The 18,777-nt window shown below is 40.0% G+C and overlaps 1 protein-coding gene across 1 annotated transcript in view; it reads left to right on the forward strand.

Moving 5' to 3' along the window:
- The first annotated feature begins 1,944 nt into the window (after nucleotides 1-1,944).
- CNTNAP2 (contactin associated protein 2) overlaps nucleotides 1,945-18,777 on the forward strand; it is a 1,617,197-nt gene continuing 1,600,364 nt past the window's right edge. The window contains exon 1 of the mRNA XM_053926665.1: nucleotides 1,945-2,706. Within this exon, the coding sequence (XP_053782640.1) occupies nucleotides 2,610-2,706 (97 nt within the window). The 5' untranslated portion in view covers nucleotides 1,945-2,609. The remainder of the gene's footprint in view (nucleotides 2,707-18,777) is intronic.

The raw sequence follows: 18,777 nt of genomic DNA on the forward strand, positions 1-18,777 counted from the left end.
GTTCCGGAGCGTGGCATCATTTCAAACCTGGCCGAAAGCGCTGAAAACAGCACGCAGGAAGGCCGTACTGCGAAGCAGTGTTGCCACAGGTTGTATCCCTGTGTGCCACTGAACCAGGTTTTGTTCTGGTTTTACTCATTAGGCTAAATGGTTACTGAGTGGTCAGAGTTCCTTTTGGAGAGGGGAAAAAAAACCCTTCAGGTGTGTCATTTTCTGTTACAAAACAAATAGGTAATACTGCCAGCAACTTTTGCTCCGGACCCTAAGAGGTAAAATCATTTCACATGTGCTTGAGATACCAACTGAATGGCATCCATTGTAACACTGAAGCTGTAATACTTCCCGTTGTTTCCTCGTTTAGTCTTCTATTTAAAAACTCTATCAGCGCCCCATCAGTGGAGTTGGCTGGAATGCCCCCAAACAGACATAAATGATTGACTTCTGAGGAGCTGGGCTATCTCACAATCTATTTTCTCTCCAACATTGGTTTCTCTGAGGCCTAACAAATAGTGGACAGCACCAGCGTGCTTTCGAAAGTGTTCTTCGACTTTTGACAATCTGTGGGAATTCTGATAAAAAGGGGGGGGCCTTTGATAACCCACAGGAATGAATCTACTGCACGGCTGTATAACAGGCGCGTTCTCTAGCACGCGGGTGCAGTGATTCCTCTTAGTCAGCTGTGTGTCTCTTCATTTTCCAGACTGTCCCCAATCTGTAGTTCTTCCTAGGACGAAACATCCCTTTAGATCCGCAAGACACAAAGCTGCAATGAAGAAAGCTGAATCAGGCCCTTTAGCCCCGTACTAACCACGCAGTGAACGCGCGGCACTGTTTACGTGGATCTGTCTGAGACCTGAGCAGAACATGAAACTCCGAGTCTCGCCCAGGAGTAGGCAAGCTTCTATACGAATTTTATTTATCTTGAAAGACAAATGCTTATTCATTGCATAATGCTGAAAGACATGGTTACTCCTACTTCACCCTCCCCAAACATCGTTAGCTAGTGAAGCGGCCAATAATTCCTACCTGTGTCAGTAAAGCCAGGGAAAGGATTGGTTCTGCAGAGAGAAAAGAATCCAAGTACTTTATGCAGCCTGGTGGAAGGGACCTGTATGGAGGCTGGAGTGTGGACAGGTGTGAGCTGGGGAGAAGAGCGTGAGATTTATTAGGGAAAATAAACGGGAATAGGAAATCTGGGTCTGTCTACCAGTTGGTAATCCTTGGTGCTCGCAATGCGTCAGAGACCCCGGAGCAGTGATCCGTACGCCTGCTTGTTTATCTCAGTTTTGTGTTTGTGCGTGTGCGTGTTTACCTCAATGTAGTTCTCCCGGCAGCAGCGGCGTGTGGGGTGTCCGTGTGCGAGAGTGTGAATTAATTACATATTGAAGACATCTGCATCAGGGGCGTCTGTCTGCAGTCCCCGCTGCCCCAGTCGGCAGGCTCAGCTCCGTCACTCGCTGTTAGGACCGCTCCTCGGAGCTGCCTGTCGGACGCGGGATTGTGGATCCCGGGGTGCCGGAGCTCGGGGAGCCTGTACCATCTCCGTGGGAAGGGGAGGAGAGAAGGCAGAGGGAAGGCGCCCCAGCGAAGGGGTTCTGCTTCCCGGAGCTTGGCGGGGTGTGCTGGTGGGGGCCGCCAGGGTGCCAAGATTGCCCAGCTAATTCCCAACTCCAGCACCGCCCCCCGCCCGGGGAGGGCGCGCGCCTCCTACCTGGGCCCCCGCCTCGGCCGAGGACGCCGGGCCCGTGGGTGGCTGCTCCCGTGCGCCGGCGGACGCGGCGAGGGCTGGGCCGACGGGCTCTGCGAGCGGGAGGGTGCGGGAGGGGGGGGGGACGCTGAGGAGCGACGGGAGCTGGAGGAGGAGGAGGAGCCGGGGAGGAGACTGGAGCCGGGAGGAGGAGGGAGAGCTCCCCGCCTCGCCCGCCGCCGGGTTTGCAGGCGCTGCTGGCGGCGGCATCTCCGGCGCTCCACCCGCCGCTGCTCGGCTGCTCCGCGGGGAGATGCTGCCCCGCGCCGCGCCGCGCTGAGGCCGTGCGTGCGCCGCGCCGCCGGCTGCGTCCCCGGCCCGGTCTCCCCAAGTGAGCCGAGCTGACAAGCGGCCGCCTCCCGCTCGGAGTCCCGCTACCCAGCGGCGAGGGGCGCGCTCGCTCGCACTGCCACCAGCAGCAGCCCCTCCGTCCCCGGCGCGCGACCCTTATTTTGTTTTTTTTGTGTTTTTTTTTTTCCGGCATCCTGCACTCTTCGGATTTGCCTCCGCGTCCTTTGGTCCTTCCCCCCCACCTCGGAGGCAGAGGGCGGGGTAGGTGTCCCCTCCTGGGCTCCCCTCCCTTTCTTGCTTGGTGAGAATTTCTTCCCTCTGGCATTCCTCGGGCGCGCAGCGCAAAGGCCAACCGCGCGCTCAGGAGGAGGAAGCCGTGACTCCCCGCTGCTTGGAGCCCGGCCGGACTGGAGCCTGGAGCGGCGGAGGGGCCGAGAGGCGGAGGCGGCGGGAGGGGCTGGGCGTGCTCTGGGGTCCGTGGCAGCCCGCCTCCCTGGGAGAACCCCGCGGAGAGGCGGACGGCACCCCTCCGCAGCGAGCTTTCGGAGTACCGCGAGCCGGGAGGCGAAGGATGCTGGCGGCGCGGCCAGCCGGCTGCGGGGCAGCGCTGTGGCTCTGGCTCGTCGGCTGCGTCCTCTGCAGAGCCTGGACGGCGCCCTCAGCGTCCCGTAAGTACCCTCCCGCGGGCTCGCGCTGCGCCGGAGCCGCGTCCGTGCCGCAGTGATGTGCCGCCCCGGTCGGTCCCCACGCCGAGGTGCATTCGCAGTGCTCGTCCCCCGGGGTGTGTGCGTGTCTCCGCTGCCGCGCACTTGCAGCCAGGCGCTGCAGCGGGCAAACTCCAAACCCCGCGCTCCTGGGCGCGGGCACAGGTTTTTGACGCTGGCGATGTTTCTGGAAAGTTGTGCCTGGTCGTGGAGACGGGTTGGCAACTGTTTGGTTAGAGTGATTTGTGTAGGTGACAGCTTCTTGGGAGTTGTTTCTCCACTTCAGGGTGTGTGTGTGTGTGTGTGTGTGTGTGTGTGTGTGAAGGGAGTTCACGGCATTTTAAGGACTATGGAATAAATAAGTTTCTTATTTTTATTTATGGTTTCAACTTAAATGAGCACGTATTCGGGGATGGAAAATAGTGTATTTTGAGCGGTTTGGACACCTATGGACTTGTCTTGAGACCTCCCCCCACCCACGCCAACAAGTTGATGACCCTTCAGTATTTGCTCCTTGAAATGGAGACAGTGGATCCAATATCGTCGCCGAAATTGCTTAAATTTTTTGGCAGTTCGCAATACTGCAGCCTAGGACTTGGGACAAGCAGCGCAAAGCATCAGTGATGTAGCAATGAACGGATTTCTTAAGAGTTCGGGAAAATGATGCTCTTCCATATGTTCTCTCTGTGTGTTTTATCCCGCTTTAGAAAAAAATCACCATGTTTTCACGAGGTTAGAAAGACGTGGAAGATTCTAGCCCTTCTGCATTGCTTTGGAAGTGCGGGCTGGGATCTGCAGACCCGAGTGCATGCTGGCTTCTTGGTTCCGAAAGGGTTAAACACTTCCAAGACTGTAGCAATCTTAGAATAACGTTCATGGGCTCAGACTTGTCTGTGAGAAAGAGTAAGGTGTTAAACAATAATCATGAAGATGTTAAAGTTTAAAAATACGTGCTTTCCATTTAGGAAAAAAGAAAAGTGTAGTGTTTTCCAGAATTCTTACTATGGGAAGTAGCCCTCTCTCTGTTTACAAGACCCTGGGATGCATTCAGGCACCTGTGTCTGTGTTAATATTAGTGTTCTTATTCCAGTGTGTACATATGAATAAGAGTAGGTATTGAACACGACTTTCTAAGGTGAGCTAAAGAATCTGCTGCATAATAATAATATACAAGGTACCAGTATTGGTTTTGAGATGTTTTCCCAAACACAGTATTTGCTTGGCTTTTCTTGCAATTAAAGATAGGGAAGCCACTAACTGGCAATCTGAGTTTGTAAGGAACTGGAAAAACATTTTATAGTTCCCCCCCCCAAAACAGATTAAACCTAAAAAGTGATGTAGTATTAATATTTTATGTCAACTTATAGATTTAAACAGAAATTGTGAAGATATAATGCTTGGCACATTAATATTTACATAAATATCTAACTATATCCTGAGGAAATTAATTTTGCTGAAATTTCCATTTCCATGTCAAGGTCTGGTGCTGTAGATCTAACTGGCCCTTTTCTATGAAAATAAACTTTTAAGAAAGTTTATTTTAGTCCCTGATGGAAGGCGCTCCTCTCCAGGGTTTTCCTGGGGGATGTATTTCGTCTTTCTGTACACTGTAGTTACAACAGATCAGTCAGGAAGATTCACCCCGCGTCAGGCCTGGTGCGGATGTAGCTGTTGGGTGCGTACAGTTTAAGAATGAAAAAGTTGTTACGTCAGAAATATATTCTTAGTTTTTTTCAACTTAGAAATTGGAGATAGGGAAGAACAGAGATTATTACTTTTAAGATAATTAATAGTTATGTTTGGTTATTAAAATTAATTATTTAGCTTTTATTCTTAATTGTTTAAAAATGTATAATGGCCTAATTAAGATAACTTTTTACTTCACTTGAATTTGAATTGTGGGACTAAAAGCTCAACGTTTCCCCAAATCCTGGAAATGAATTAAATAAGAATGATATAGACTTAAATGATTAGAATGAACTTTATGTGTTTAGTGCTTTAAATTTCTATTTTTACAGTTTATGATAAATTTTATGTGTACTATATAAAGCTGAGGAAGAATGATGGCTATATTCTTAATACGAAAAACATTCAAAGGAGAAAACTGTAAGATAATGAACAACTCAGCCAGGAGAGGTCATCCCAAGACAAAAAGTAGCGTGGAAATCGCCAAGTAACATTTTTATTTGGTACACTTTTCAAAATATGGTGATTATGCTAAATCTTTTTGTCCCCAAATAACATTTTAGTAGGATGGACATTTTTAGAAGATACAGTTTATATATATATATATTTCATTTCGGTACCATTTCAAGTATATACTTGCTTTTGGCTTATTTCTTCTTCTCTGTCATTGAAATGCATATAAAATGGTATTACAGTTAATGCTGTGTTTTTTACAACTAGTCCAAAATAACTTTAAATAATCTCATCTCTAGGATTAGGTAGAAATTGAGTCTAATTTCCTGACAGAGAGTGAAAAGGAGCTGCTGCTGAGCTGACGGACTGACCATTCACACGCCTGTCACCTCCCTTGTTGTAGATGTCAGTGTGTGGGATCACGTCCGAAAAGTTTAAGCAGCATATTTTCTCTTCGGGAGTTGCATTTATTTGAATATACTTGAAAGAACCTGATAGTGCAGCTCTGAATGATGACGAGTTTCAGTCAGACTTCAATGAATTTAACTCATTCTTAACGTATACTCACCTTTGGCTTGAATAGTGCTTTCTGGTTAAGGTCGCTTTACATTACATTGTGTACCCATTAAATTATAATTTCACTGACGTTTGTTACATTTGAGAAATGAGTCTTCAGTTGATTAGATACTTTCTAACAACTGTCTTTACTTATTCAAGCATATATAAACATATATTAATATACACACAAATATATTAGGTAAAATCCTTTAAATGCATATTCTCTATATAATATATTATTTAATATTGGATTATATTATATGTTTATTGTATGTAAAATATATACTTATATATTTTGTAACATGACTTTCAAGGAGTCTAACTTGCCTACCAGTTTATGGATAGATCTTTTCATGAGCAATTATTTCAAATAACAAAACAATATCAAAGTAATAATATATTGGTCTATTTTTTCTCCCCTCGTTTTATGTACCATGCTACAAAGGGTATCTTTCAAAAAGCTGAATTAAGTATAAAATATATAATAAATATAAAAACAAATACTGTTGGCTTATATCAAGCTTGAATGTAGTCCTCATAAAATGAATTTAAATTATTTCATTTGGATTTAAATTGTGATAAGTCAAAAAATAATATTGTCTTAATAAAATGAATTTAAATTAAAAGGTGCACTAGGCCAGCAAAATTCATTGGTTGATAAGAGGTAGTATGTTATTTACTTAATGTAAACCGATAATAAGAAAATTGTTACTATGCATTAGAGAGAAATACATAATCCTGATTTTATTTTTCGCACTGATATTTGGGAAACAGGAACCTTAGTCCAAATTTTACTCCTTTAACATAGATCTGTGATAAAATTGGGTAAAAAATATGTCACAAATTCAAAGTAGGTTTTTATTAACCTTAATACCATTTAAAACAGACAGTATATCATCTTTACATGACAAGTAACATCAGAGTTGTTCGATGCACATCATATTGTAAAAATCACATTTCAAATTTATTTTTTCTATTTCAAGTGAAGTTCTGTAACTTGTCTGAGACTTGAAATCACTTATGTTAATTAGTGGATTCTTCCAGAGAACATCTTAATAAGTCTTTAAAGGGAGAACTAGTAAGACTCCTTGTCGGATGTGTGCTTTCTATGGTTGAACGTAAAAGGAATTTACTAGAGTTTCCCCCTTGTCTTCCTTCTCTTTTTAAAATAGGCATTAATTTGCTGTAAATGCTGCCCAGAGTAAAGAGAGATTCTAGGCCCAGAAATTCCTAATTCGTCTAGTGTGTGATTTTCTTACAAATTTTGAACATATGGAGGACCAACATTTTCATGTTGTCTGTGTAGTGATTAATGTTAATAGGTTGAAGAAATAAAACATGTAATTTCAAAAATTTGCCAAATGTAATCAATTAGAGACATGCTTTATCATTTATTGTTACTTGCAAAGTTCACCAACAGAGTACATAATAATTTCAACATCAAAACTAGAATGCTGTGGAGATTAAAAAAAAAGTGAACGCTATATTTGCATTACAATAGTTGACATTGAATGCTTTCAGTGTTTCCAGGGAAATTCGTATTTTAAGATAAAGCTATTAGAAGCATAAGGTGTATTTCTATAATCATTTAACGTTTGGCCTTTGGAAGAAATTATGTGTCTAACTTTGCCATTTTAATGTGCAAGCATAGGGACGGAATGATAGACTGCTTCTCAACAGTGATCGGCGAAAGCACTGGATCTTTCCATCTCCTGCCGTCCGTAGAACCTGTACGCGTGTGTTACAGTTTTGGCCAACAAAAGATGTTGTTGGGATGTGGAGGTGCCCGTTAATCTCTCCATCCTGTTTCTTTTTATGAGGGGGAACTCCATTTGCACCTCTCTCCGCCACTCTCTCTACAGTGTACTCATTCATCACATGTTAGGTAGAGAGACTTACCTGGTAGGTGACTCTGGGGTAAGCATTAATAGCCAGCACACTGAGCATCTCCTCCTTCCTTCCAGGCTGCCTGCAGAAGGTATGGATGCTGCAGGAAGATAGCTAAGAGTAGGCTGTGTCTCTGCAAGAGTTTATGGGATAGTATATGGAACCTTCCAGCCCGTTCTGGCTGTGGCTAGAAAGTCTGACTAATTTCAGAACTCAAGTTCATGCCTCCAATAGTTGCTGTATACTTAAGCCACATTCCTCCGTATCGGTAATGATTATGTAAGGGGTCCTATTTTCTCTCCACCGGTGACTTCTTTTCTAGCCTAGAACACAGGCAGCGAAGAGAGGGCTAGTTATTGTACGCTGTCAAACTCAGAGATATTAAAATTACCAACAATAAGCTTAGTTACTACTGAAGTAAATGGACATGGGAACATTTTAGCATGTTTGAAAAATAAGCAATATAAAAGTTGCTTTTTTCTCTGATGTTCAGTTGGGAAATTGAAATTACTCTAATTATGACCTGTAAATCCTCTCATTCATTCATTCATTCATTCATTCATATTTCTGCATGGTCCTGTTAGTGATAGGATTTATTTCAGAGAAACACTTGGAATACAGTTGCTTTCTCGATGATTAATAGCATTACCGATTTAAACACATCTTCATTACAGACTTTAAAGGCTAACACATTCTGTTCACCCTGTCTGTGCATCACGTGGATTCGACATGCTTTGAGCTGGAAGTTGCTTCATGTTCTTCATCCTTCTAGATGTTTTGAGTCAATTATTCTTCAAAAAAATGAGTCATGTGCTCTTTGAAAACAGCGTTGGTAATTTCCTCAACTGTAAATGTCGAGAAAGAGCTTGTTAAATTCTTACTTTATTCATTTTGGGGGTAGACTATTCATAACAACAGCTTGAAGTAACCGATTTTTTTTTGTAGCACTCCAGATTTTTAAACCTCCCCTGATAGTAGGAAATCTGGAAATAAAGATGTATTCGTTGACTCTGAGTTTGCTTGCTGAAGATATATTTTTGGTACACTGTAAAAATGGTAAAGAAATACAGAAGCACTCCCAAGGGCCATATTCTACATTTTCCTTATGACTTAAGTTTGTTAGAAATACGCTCACAAACATATATAGTGATATATTCTCTAATATTTTCATGTTTAGAGAGGAAGTAAAATTAGTCCTGAGAATACTTTTACCAGGAAAAATATCCCCAAGTTTCTACTTCCCTCCACTGCTGCATCCCCCCTCCTCTGCTTTGTCTGTCTGGAGCTCCTGTCTCTGCTGTCTGGGAATGTGAATCGGACGAAACGGCCGTGCAGAGGCAACCTTCACGCGCTCAGGTTCTCTGCGTCTGGGATGTGCGGTGCAGCCACATCAGAATCAAGTTGTGTAAAAGTTTCGTCACATTCAGCAAAGATTGCTTATGTCTCTGCGTTTGATATCATGTTGAAAAAAAGTATGTAAAAAGGAAAATTTTGCATTGACTCCTCATTTTCTATTACTATTATGATGTTATCCTGTTACTGGATTATAGGGTTATTCCAAAGGAGTACACGGAGAAAGTAAATACGTACACTCTGTGAATTCCTAAAATGGCTCATTAGGTGGTGAGATGCCACGATTTGCCAAAGCAAACAATATGTTTACCTCTAAGAATATTCCTCTAAAATAAAAGGTACTTGTTGACAACTTTAAGTCATATGGATTCAAAGTTATTTTGAACTAACATAAAATGTATGTTCACTAAATTACATCACTCTGTAACTCATTTTACTCTGCAGTCACCTTTTAATGGAAATCAAATTATTAAAAAAAACTTCTAAGTACTTACCTTTACACACTCTCTATATATCTTTTCCAGATATTGGACAAAATATAGGAACACAAGAACTATATGAAAAATTTCAACCTACATTATGTTACGTGGCAAAATATTAGCATATTTTAGGGGTATTATTTGTTTAAAATTTACTAACTACACATTAACATTGGCCTATGTTGCATGAAATTACTAAATTGCTAATAAATGTTAACTCAGAAATTTTGGATTTATATAAAGCATTTGAAACATTTTTGGTGCAACCAAACAGTATGCCTGCTAAATCATGTGTGAACATTAGGTTTCGGATGAATGCTCCTAGGTTCCTGTTTTTAATGTCCGCCAGTCTGAGAACAGGTGATGTGGCTATTTTGTTTCCCATGTGCCGGTAACTACAAACCTGTAAGTTTGTTGCCACCAGGAAGGCAGGTGTTGCTGATGTACCATGGCCTTTTTTTTTCCCCCCCTCGGTGCCTCTGAATATAGCCACAGTATCAAAAACTTCTCGACACAATACACCACACAACCACATATAACCTCATTAGCCTTGTCCTTTCAGATACAAGTTTATTTTTTGCTGATGTTATATATAAAACATGTTGTTGATATGGAAAATAATTCAATAATTAACCAATAATAATACAAGAGTAAGCGCTGTTTCCTGTATAAACCTACTATAAACCTACTTTTGCCCTCCCCTGTATAGTACCAGAAATTTTTCAGCTAACGTTTTGTTAGTGATAAAATATACTCATTGTTATTTAAATCGCTTGGTTAATATTAGATGTTCTCATGTGAAAAGAATATTTAAAAGGGTATTTTGCTTTTTCTTTTAATATGTGCTTCCTCACTGAGTCCCACCAGTGTGTAATGACTTACATTTCCAGCAGCCAACAATCCATGCCCTTTTCCAGAACCTCTCAAAAATCGACGTCATTATACTTTGAAAAGGTTTTTGCTAATTGATGTGAGTAGCTAATATTCGCTGAGTGTTGACTCCAGGCCAGGCCCTGCTTTTGAGATGTGTTAACTCATTTATTCCTTACAACCTCACCCCAGCTTACAGATGAGAAAACTCAGGCAGAGAAGTTAATCAGCCTCTGCCTGGGATCTGAGTACGCGCTATTCCCGCAGCCTCTGTCCTTCACCTCCGCTCTCCCGGCCTTGGCCGAGTATGAGATAGAACGTCACTGCACTTGCACTTCTCTGCATTAGTTTCAGCTTACTTCTAGGCAGTGTTCCAGGGGTGCCAACCCACACCCGGGGGGGTGGGGGGTGGGGGGGTGGCACACACCACCCAGGATGGCTATGAATTCGGGCCCAACACAAAATCGTAAATTTACTTAAAACCTTTTTTTTGCTTATCAGTTTTCGTTAGTGTTTGTGTATTTAATGTGGGGCCCAAGACAACTCTTCTTCTTCCAGTGTAGTAGCCCAGAGAAGCCAAAATGTTGGACACCCAGCGTTAATTGATTCTTGTGTAGAGTTACAGGGGAAAAAATGTTATAATGTTTCTTCATTGTTTACTTATTTTTTTAAAGATTTTATTTATTTGTTTTTTTTAGAGAGAGGGGAAGGGAGAGAGAAAGAGAGAAAGAGAAACATCAGTGTGTGGTTGCCTCTCACGTGGCTCCCACTGAGGACCCAGGCTGCGCCCTGACTGGGAATTGAACTCGCGACCCTTTTCTTGCAGCCCACGCTCAGTCCACTGAGCTACACCAGCCAGGGCTGTTTACTTATTTTTAAATCAAATTGTTATATATTCTGATGACCGAAAAACTAGATTTGGAAACAGAAAAAATGTAGATTTGACCTAAACAGAGAACTACACCTTATTTTAATGATAATAGTATTAAATAAGAATACATATGATGTCGTTTATGTGCCTCCTTTTCAGAATAAAATAATCTGCCAATATAATTCTGTCTTTTGCATACTGTTAGCATACATGTAACAGTCACGTGGTGAAAACATTTATTTAAAGCAATGTAAATATTTAATGTTGAAATATTAAAATGCTTTGTCAGATACAAGTAAAAGCTAGTTTAAGCTGGTCCTAAGGAAATTTTTCAGTCTGTATCAAAACGGTACTATTATCGCCATTGCTAAGGTTGAAAAGTGGTACCAGTGTAACCTAGAACTATTGTTTCAAGTATCAGTTTCACGTAATGTCTAAGCCATAAAGCTTTTCTCGAAAGTCTTGTTGAGGGCAAAACTTACTTTAAGGGCAGTGGGGAAACAGTTGTTTCAAAAATACTTGTCAGTTCTAATGCTTGACTATTTCTTATGTCTTTTCGCTAGTCTCCATTCCCATCAGCTCCGCTCTGGGTATGATTTTCACCATGTCCCTTGTGGCATTAATTTAGTAGCTTCGAAAATGCCTCCCTGCTTCCAGTCATCCCCCTCTAGTTTAACGTCAATATCTGTGCCAGAAACACTTTCCTCTAACACGGTTCTGGTCGTAGTATTCTTCCCCTCTGGTTCTTGCTTGTCCCTTTGAGGTCACGTCTCCCTAATCCAGCATTTGCACCTCATGTCACCTAACCACACTGAAATCCTTGCAGTTTCTCCAGGGCAACACGCTGTCTCCAACCGTGTTTTTCTTATGCCTCTGTACATTCTGTTCTCTCCTTCTGGGATGTCGTTTTCTCTCTTATCTGTGCCGATGTGGGAAAAACTCATTGTTGATTCAAGCCTCCAACTTTGGAGCAGAGTGGAGGTACCATCACCTTCCTGTGGCCATTTGGTGTAATCACAGGCAAAAATACTGAGACGATGCTAAGCAATTTCTTTGCTCTCTGAAGTTACAAGGAATAAAATAATGATAGATAATGCAAATCACCTGCAATTATATGATGTTAGAAATTATGCCAAGTTGTTGACAGTAGAAGGAAGGCAAGAAATAGATATATTTTTAATGGAGAAAACAGATACTTTTTGTGATAGTTTATACATGATATTAATTTGTCATTTCAAGGGAAATAATGACACCAAGCTGTGAAAGTTCTTAAATTTCTCTATTGCTTTTCTCACGTTGCTCTATTTTGCAGCTTTTTCTGTACTTCACTTAAGCCACATGGTTGGTCAGGTGCCTTAAAAGCCGAGCATGCCCACCGTTTTCAAAGCATATTGATTTAATGAAATACTTATTCTCTTCATGCAAATTAAAGACAGATGTCAATGAAATAATAATTGTATCTAATGGGTGCTTTAAATAGTGTGCTTTAGGTGTCAAAAACTCCTGTAAATGATAGAGGTAATTGTAGAGAAACTTGATAATTATATATATTTAGTGTATAATCACCTAGCGTATTAGTCAATATTGTGGAAGTTGTTAGGGAGTGTCAAGAAATTTTAATTTTTTCTAATCAACCAGAAATATCCTTTGATAAATACAAAACTAGTCACATATGCCATTTGGTTACCTTTCAAATGAACTTTCTTCATCTCTATTTTTGAAGCTTTGCACAGTCTGCGCCCCAACCTTAAAATATCCGCCACCCTATAAAGTCTTTACCTTTTCAAAGCCGCCGGTTCAGTGCAGGCTGTTTTAAACATTGTATCCATTACATTCCCTGCCCTCGCTCTGCCTGCTCATAATACACGTTACCCACCTTTTCTCTTAGCCCACAGTTTGCACAGGCAACGCCTACATTTTGTTCTTAGATTAATAGACGTAAGGGTGTGGCTGTATCAAAGGAACTCGCCTTTAACAACCCTCTCTTATGGGAGGCACTGTACTGGCTGCATTGAATTCATATACACAATTAGTGAATTGCCTCTCTGCTGGAATAAAGCATAATGGTGCTCAAAAAATTTAAAGCTCACTAGTTTCATTTTTATGCAGTTCTTATTTTTATCAAGTTCTCCCTTATCCTGACATGAAATGTACATCCTAGTAAATTCTAGTCATTAATTCTAGTTGAGCTTCTAAGGTATTAAAAGCTTAATATTTCTCCAATAACCACAGCCACAAAATATTTAAAGACATATATGATAAAGTCTTGTCAAATATAATTTTAATATTTACTCACTACTTATAGATAGATAATATCTCAAAGATTAATATATTCATTAAGAGAAGTGACTGTGATTTATACTTAGTTGTAACTTTCACATTAGCTACAATGTCTCTAGGTACCTAAGTAGTGTTAAATCAATACAATTGAATCGAAATCAGTTCTCTATATCATTTGTGCATATAGAGAGGTTGTAGCAACAAATACAGATTTCCTGGATTTGGTTTTCTAGCTAAAAGCATTGTATTTAGAAGTAATGTAATTTTAATATATTAGTTACAATATATTTTTGTAACTAGTAGCCCTCATGTTATAAAAATACTGCCTTAAAATTTATGTCAGTATGAATTAAACAGTTATGAAACAAATAAATATTTCAAAGGGTTGTCATTCAAAAGTAATAGGACTATTAAAGTTATTTTAAAGGGTAGTTTATACCTATTGCTTAATGTGAAAGACGACATATTGAATTTCAATTTATTATCTGTTCTTTGCCCAAAGTATGTTAGGAAAATATTACTCCAATATGAGTCTTCATATTATGAAAACGTGGTTTAATGTTACCTAATTATTGTATACAATGACCTGAGGCATTTTAGATTTACAAAAATCATATAACCACCCAAAACATACATTTTGGTACTGAAAACGTGATGTTCCCGCCCCTGTTTAGGCTACAGGTGGTAAAATTAGAATAACCTTTCCGTGTTCTGAAACAGGTTTCAGGGTCTTGTACAGAAAAATGACGTTGCGTTGTCTATCCAATTGGCATTATAGAGCGTATTCGTAGAAGGCTTTCAGAGCTGTGGTCCGTTTGTTTGTATGACTGATACTATAACTAGAGTATTCAGAGCATCTCGTGCTGGGCTTGTTTCTGCGTGTTGAACTGTCCAATGGCAGATGCACACGTGGAAGACACACCTTGCTGGTGACAGGCTCCCTGGACTTGTCCGAAGAGCTAGGGGCTGAGGGACGACCCAGAAACATGCGTTGCAGACCAGCACGTGTAGGAGAAATGACTGACCTAGGCCTGCAGCTAACATTATTTCTTATTATTTCATTTATTATACTCCTTCTAAGTTTCCACGTAATACATATATTTTATAAAATTTTAGTAGGAAAAAAATCTGCCATTTAATAATATGCTTCTGTAAGCCCAGTATTCTAGTTATTATTTCCTGACTCTGATTTCAAACTTCTCTTAACTCCTTTGTGACATTTGCTCTTAGTACGTTATGTTAAATCTCCCCTTTATTTATTAGGCATGATCAAATTTAAATAAAAAAGTATTGAATCCTCTCGGCCCATCCAAAGGCAAGTTCATCAGTGGGCAATTAGGCAGATCCTCTCCGTGAGGACACGTGAGCTGGAACACAGAGGGTGAGGAGGAAGTAGCCAGAGCAGAGGAGGGAGGGCTGCTCCCGCAGAGGAGGGCCTCACTCTGATGGGGAGGGAGATAGTGCCTTTGGAATGTCCCCCCTAAGACATGCAATGAAAGGGAAGTTTCGATAGAAAACATGAGAGAAATTAAATCTGCACTGTCTGGGAATAGAGACAAAAGACATTTAGCATCTTTCATTAGTGAATAATCGATGTTTTACCTGTTCTGTTAAAAATCGTCATTAAGGAAACCTTACTCGAAGGATGGACTTGACTTCCTGCCTAGTCGTCTATGTGGAATGAAAACCATGGAAATTGCTGCATGAAAAATGCACAGCATAGATTTGGGTATAGGGTGGGGATGAGACTTTCCAAAAAAAAATTGCCATTTTAAAGTATATTCAGTGTGTTAAAGATTTTGGAAAATTGTATCTGTTTCTGTTTTTGCTTTATTTTGTTGTTGGGTAGTTGTCTATTGATTATATGAACTAAAAGTAATTGTAATCTATGTTAGTCAACATAAAATGGTAAATTTGGTTAGGATGGCTTCATGAAGCAAACAAAACTCAGAATACTGCATGTGAGTGTTTCATGTGGCATACATGTTTGTATGTATGTGTGTACCATCCATGAGTTTCCGATACTAGATGTCTTCTCTATGACAGAGTTTGCAGCTCCCTTTACTATCTGCAGCGAGATTTCTCTGTCGTCAAAACTAATCATTAGTGTGGGAAATAAATACTCCTATACTAGGAAGGGGTGTCCCATCCTCGAACTCCAAAAATAGAGATCACTGTGACCTAATGTTCTAGAGTCATTGAGGAAACTTAGTTTTATGCTGACATAGGATGGTAGATTAATTAATAATTCTGTTATTTTTAAATGTATTATTTATGATATAGTTTCTGTGAGATCAACAATAGACTACAGCCCCAAAATATTGTGAAATCATTTGTAGTTGCTTTGGACGTTGCCTTTATAATTTAGTTGTAAGCCAAGACTTATATTTGGAACAATTAGCAAAGAGAAGACCGGTATGTTATCTAATTTCTACCAAATGCCACCTGTAAGTGGTCAAAAACTGAGACAACGCTATAGCTCAGATAAATGAAGACTTCACTGAAGGAAGTAATGCATGTATAACCTGTGCTACCTGAGTGTGTAACTAGCCATTTCCATGTAACAATGTAGTTGATATTGCTGTGCTCTACACAGAGATGTTAGTACTGAAGAGTCACTTATTTAAAAAGTATACTCACATTCAAAAGTGTGGTAGGAATTATTAAAACAGTGTAAAGTAATGCCTTTAGTGGAGCTCATTTTTCAATGTAGTAGGTCTTCAGATACCTCACAAATGTTTCTGAAAAAAACACTTTTGCATTAGAGGGTATGAGGGACAGTCCCCAAAATGTCAACATTTTACTCTAACTTGTCAGCCATTTGTGCAGATGGTATGAAGCGGGTTTTCGGAAATGTGATGGAAACTATAAAAACAAATTTGACAATTTTTCCATTTTGAACTTGACTATCTAAGTAACTAGAAATCTGGGACATCAAACAGTGAATGTTATTCAAAGTCCCCCAAAATCGGTGCCCAGGATTTTTGGAGGTTCAGCTGATACTGTTTATAGACATTTATTCATTATTAATGAAAACATCTGAATATATATTAAAAATAGATCACTGTGGTAAGCTCTGCACATTATAAAATCTTTACAGGCAGGGGCTCTGTCCTGAAGGGTTTTAAAATCTCTAGGAAGGTTGAAAACATTTATAATTAAAATTTTAAAATAAGCCACCACCTCTAATAAAAGCTATGTGATTTCCTTTCCCAGGCCCAGGCAAAGTTAACAATTACCTTTTGCAACATAGATAATGAAGGTATGAATTAGAAATGATGGAATCATAAAAGCGACGGAGAAAGTTGGTCACTGGAAAATTGTACTTAGAGACATTAAGACCCTGTCACCGCCGTAGTGAATTCATGGCGTCCTGCTCCCTGGGGCCCAGCAGAGCCCTGGGGCTGGCCAATCTGCCGGACCTAAGACAGGCCCTGCCTCACAGCCGGCCTGAGTCAGTGCTGGTAAATTCATTTACCGTTTTCTGTCTGAGCTTGGCAAAGTAAATGTGTTAGATATGTATTTCCACAATTCCCAAACCCTTGCCATGGAGTCTTACAGGCTTAGGATATAGTCAACCAACGTAGAAACCATTCATTTTCTTCCCCTCCTCAATTTTTAAGTATTTTTTTTCAATATCCAGAACTTAAACTTTTATTTTTGGAAAAAGAGTGACAGAGAGAGAGTGAAAAAGATGACATTCTGTTTGTGCCGCTGGGAAATGTACCCCTGAGTACCTGTGGCCATTGACGCTGATCTGGTTTTCTTATTATTCCTTGTTTCCTTCTCTTCCCACCAAACATGAAGATAGGAAGGTAGAAGGGACCCTGGTTATATGATTGAGGAAACAGACCACTGGCCCCTAATCTCTGCGGACAACAAAAATTAACCATAGGAGATAATATCCAGCACAAGTTTATGTCAAATAACTTCTTGTTCTTTCTCACCCTAGAATATTAGGCATAAACAAGCTAAATGCTGTATTCTCTTTGAAAATTAGATACATGATTTAACACATTAATAAAAAACACCTTTAAATCCAAAATAAATTAAGGACAATTGAACAATAGTAATTCTAAAATATTTTTTCAGTAAAGTCTAATTTTTAACTGCTGAGGATGGGCTGGAAGTGTTAATTGAACTTTAAAAGTGCTTTAATATATAGTTATATTGTATGTATGTGATTTCCAGAAATTTTTCTTAATTTTTTACAATTATATTGTAGTCAGTACATACAGCCTAAATAATTTTAGTATCAAAAAGGAATGTTTCCTTATTATGTAAAAAAATTATTTTGTTCCTGGATAATATTGTCTACATGAGAGATTATTCCAGAGTCTTTAGAAATGTCAGTACTATCATTGAAACAACTCAATGATATTTAGGTCAGATGATTTTTCTAATAAGGTAAATAATTTTTATCATTTGCACTATATATGTGTTATTAAAAGATCAGATATTTAGGAGAGGCAGTTTCCTGAATAATGTATATTGCAGTGTATTGTTCATAACTGAATTTACAGGAAGCAAATAATAGTAAATATAAATATAACATACTTTCACACAACAAAATCATATTGATATTATAACTCAATAGTTAACAGAATATTTGTGGGTATTTTAAATTGTGACTAATGGCTTCATTCCCTTAAATATTTACCTTTGGCATTACCATGGGCTATACTTCAAAATTTTTCTCATTTTAGTAAGATTTTAGTTGGGTTGCTACATACTTTGGGACGGATAGTGGCTGAATTCTTCTAAAAATGTACATGTTAATAAAGTGCTAGCAAGTCCTAGGATTATCAGAAACAGTCCCTTGTATTCTTATTACAATGGGTGTCATATCCATAGTTTGTGTTTAAGGAATATAGTGTTGCAATAAGGTTATTTCAGAAGTTGAGTAATACTCCACTTGGATCAGAGAGCAATAAAAGCTTGCCATAAATTGTTGACACTCGCAGGATCTCTGCAGCTTAACTTTGCAACATCGCCCATTTATCAAGGCTTGGCCTCTATCAAGTTTGATATATAGGATAAAGCATAGTCTGCAAACCCATGAGGTGCCAGTGTCCATGTATCAGATTATAAGCTATATCTCAGATTACAGGCTGTACCAAAGTATGTTCTTTGGTAGATGACCAGTTTACTTAAGACACAGGCCAACGAGAGGTTCTGGATGTGGACGTGGGTGTCTGTCGGGCATCGAGTGCCGGTCAACACTGGCCGTCGCTGGAGCTGCTGGTGAGCAGGCTGGTGTGGAAGAAGTAGGAACCTGATAGAGCAGCTCTTCTCCCCCGCCCATGGGCACGTGAACTGCCTGGCAGGTTCTGACTCGGTGGGACCTAAGTTGTGGCGTGGCATCCAAGACGGCGATGCCCTGAGTGGTCCTTGAACCACGTGAGTACCAAGGTTTTAAGTTTGGAATCTGTAATGCAAGACGCCATAACATTTCTTGCATATTTTGAAATTGAGAAGCACGGTTTTAAAGAGAGAAAATGGAAAAGAAAACGTGTAGTCATATCACTCTATTAAATATTTTCGAATATAAGTAGAAGGTACCATAGTGTAGTCTATGATATGGTTTTGGAGGAAAAG

Source organism: Desmodus rotundus, chromosome 6 (genome assembly GCF_022682495.2).
Source record: "Desmodus rotundus isolate HL8 chromosome 6, HLdesRot8A.1, whole genome shotgun sequence".
Taxonomy (NCBI): domain Eukaryota; kingdom Metazoa; phylum Chordata; class Mammalia; order Chiroptera; family Phyllostomidae; genus Desmodus; species Desmodus rotundus.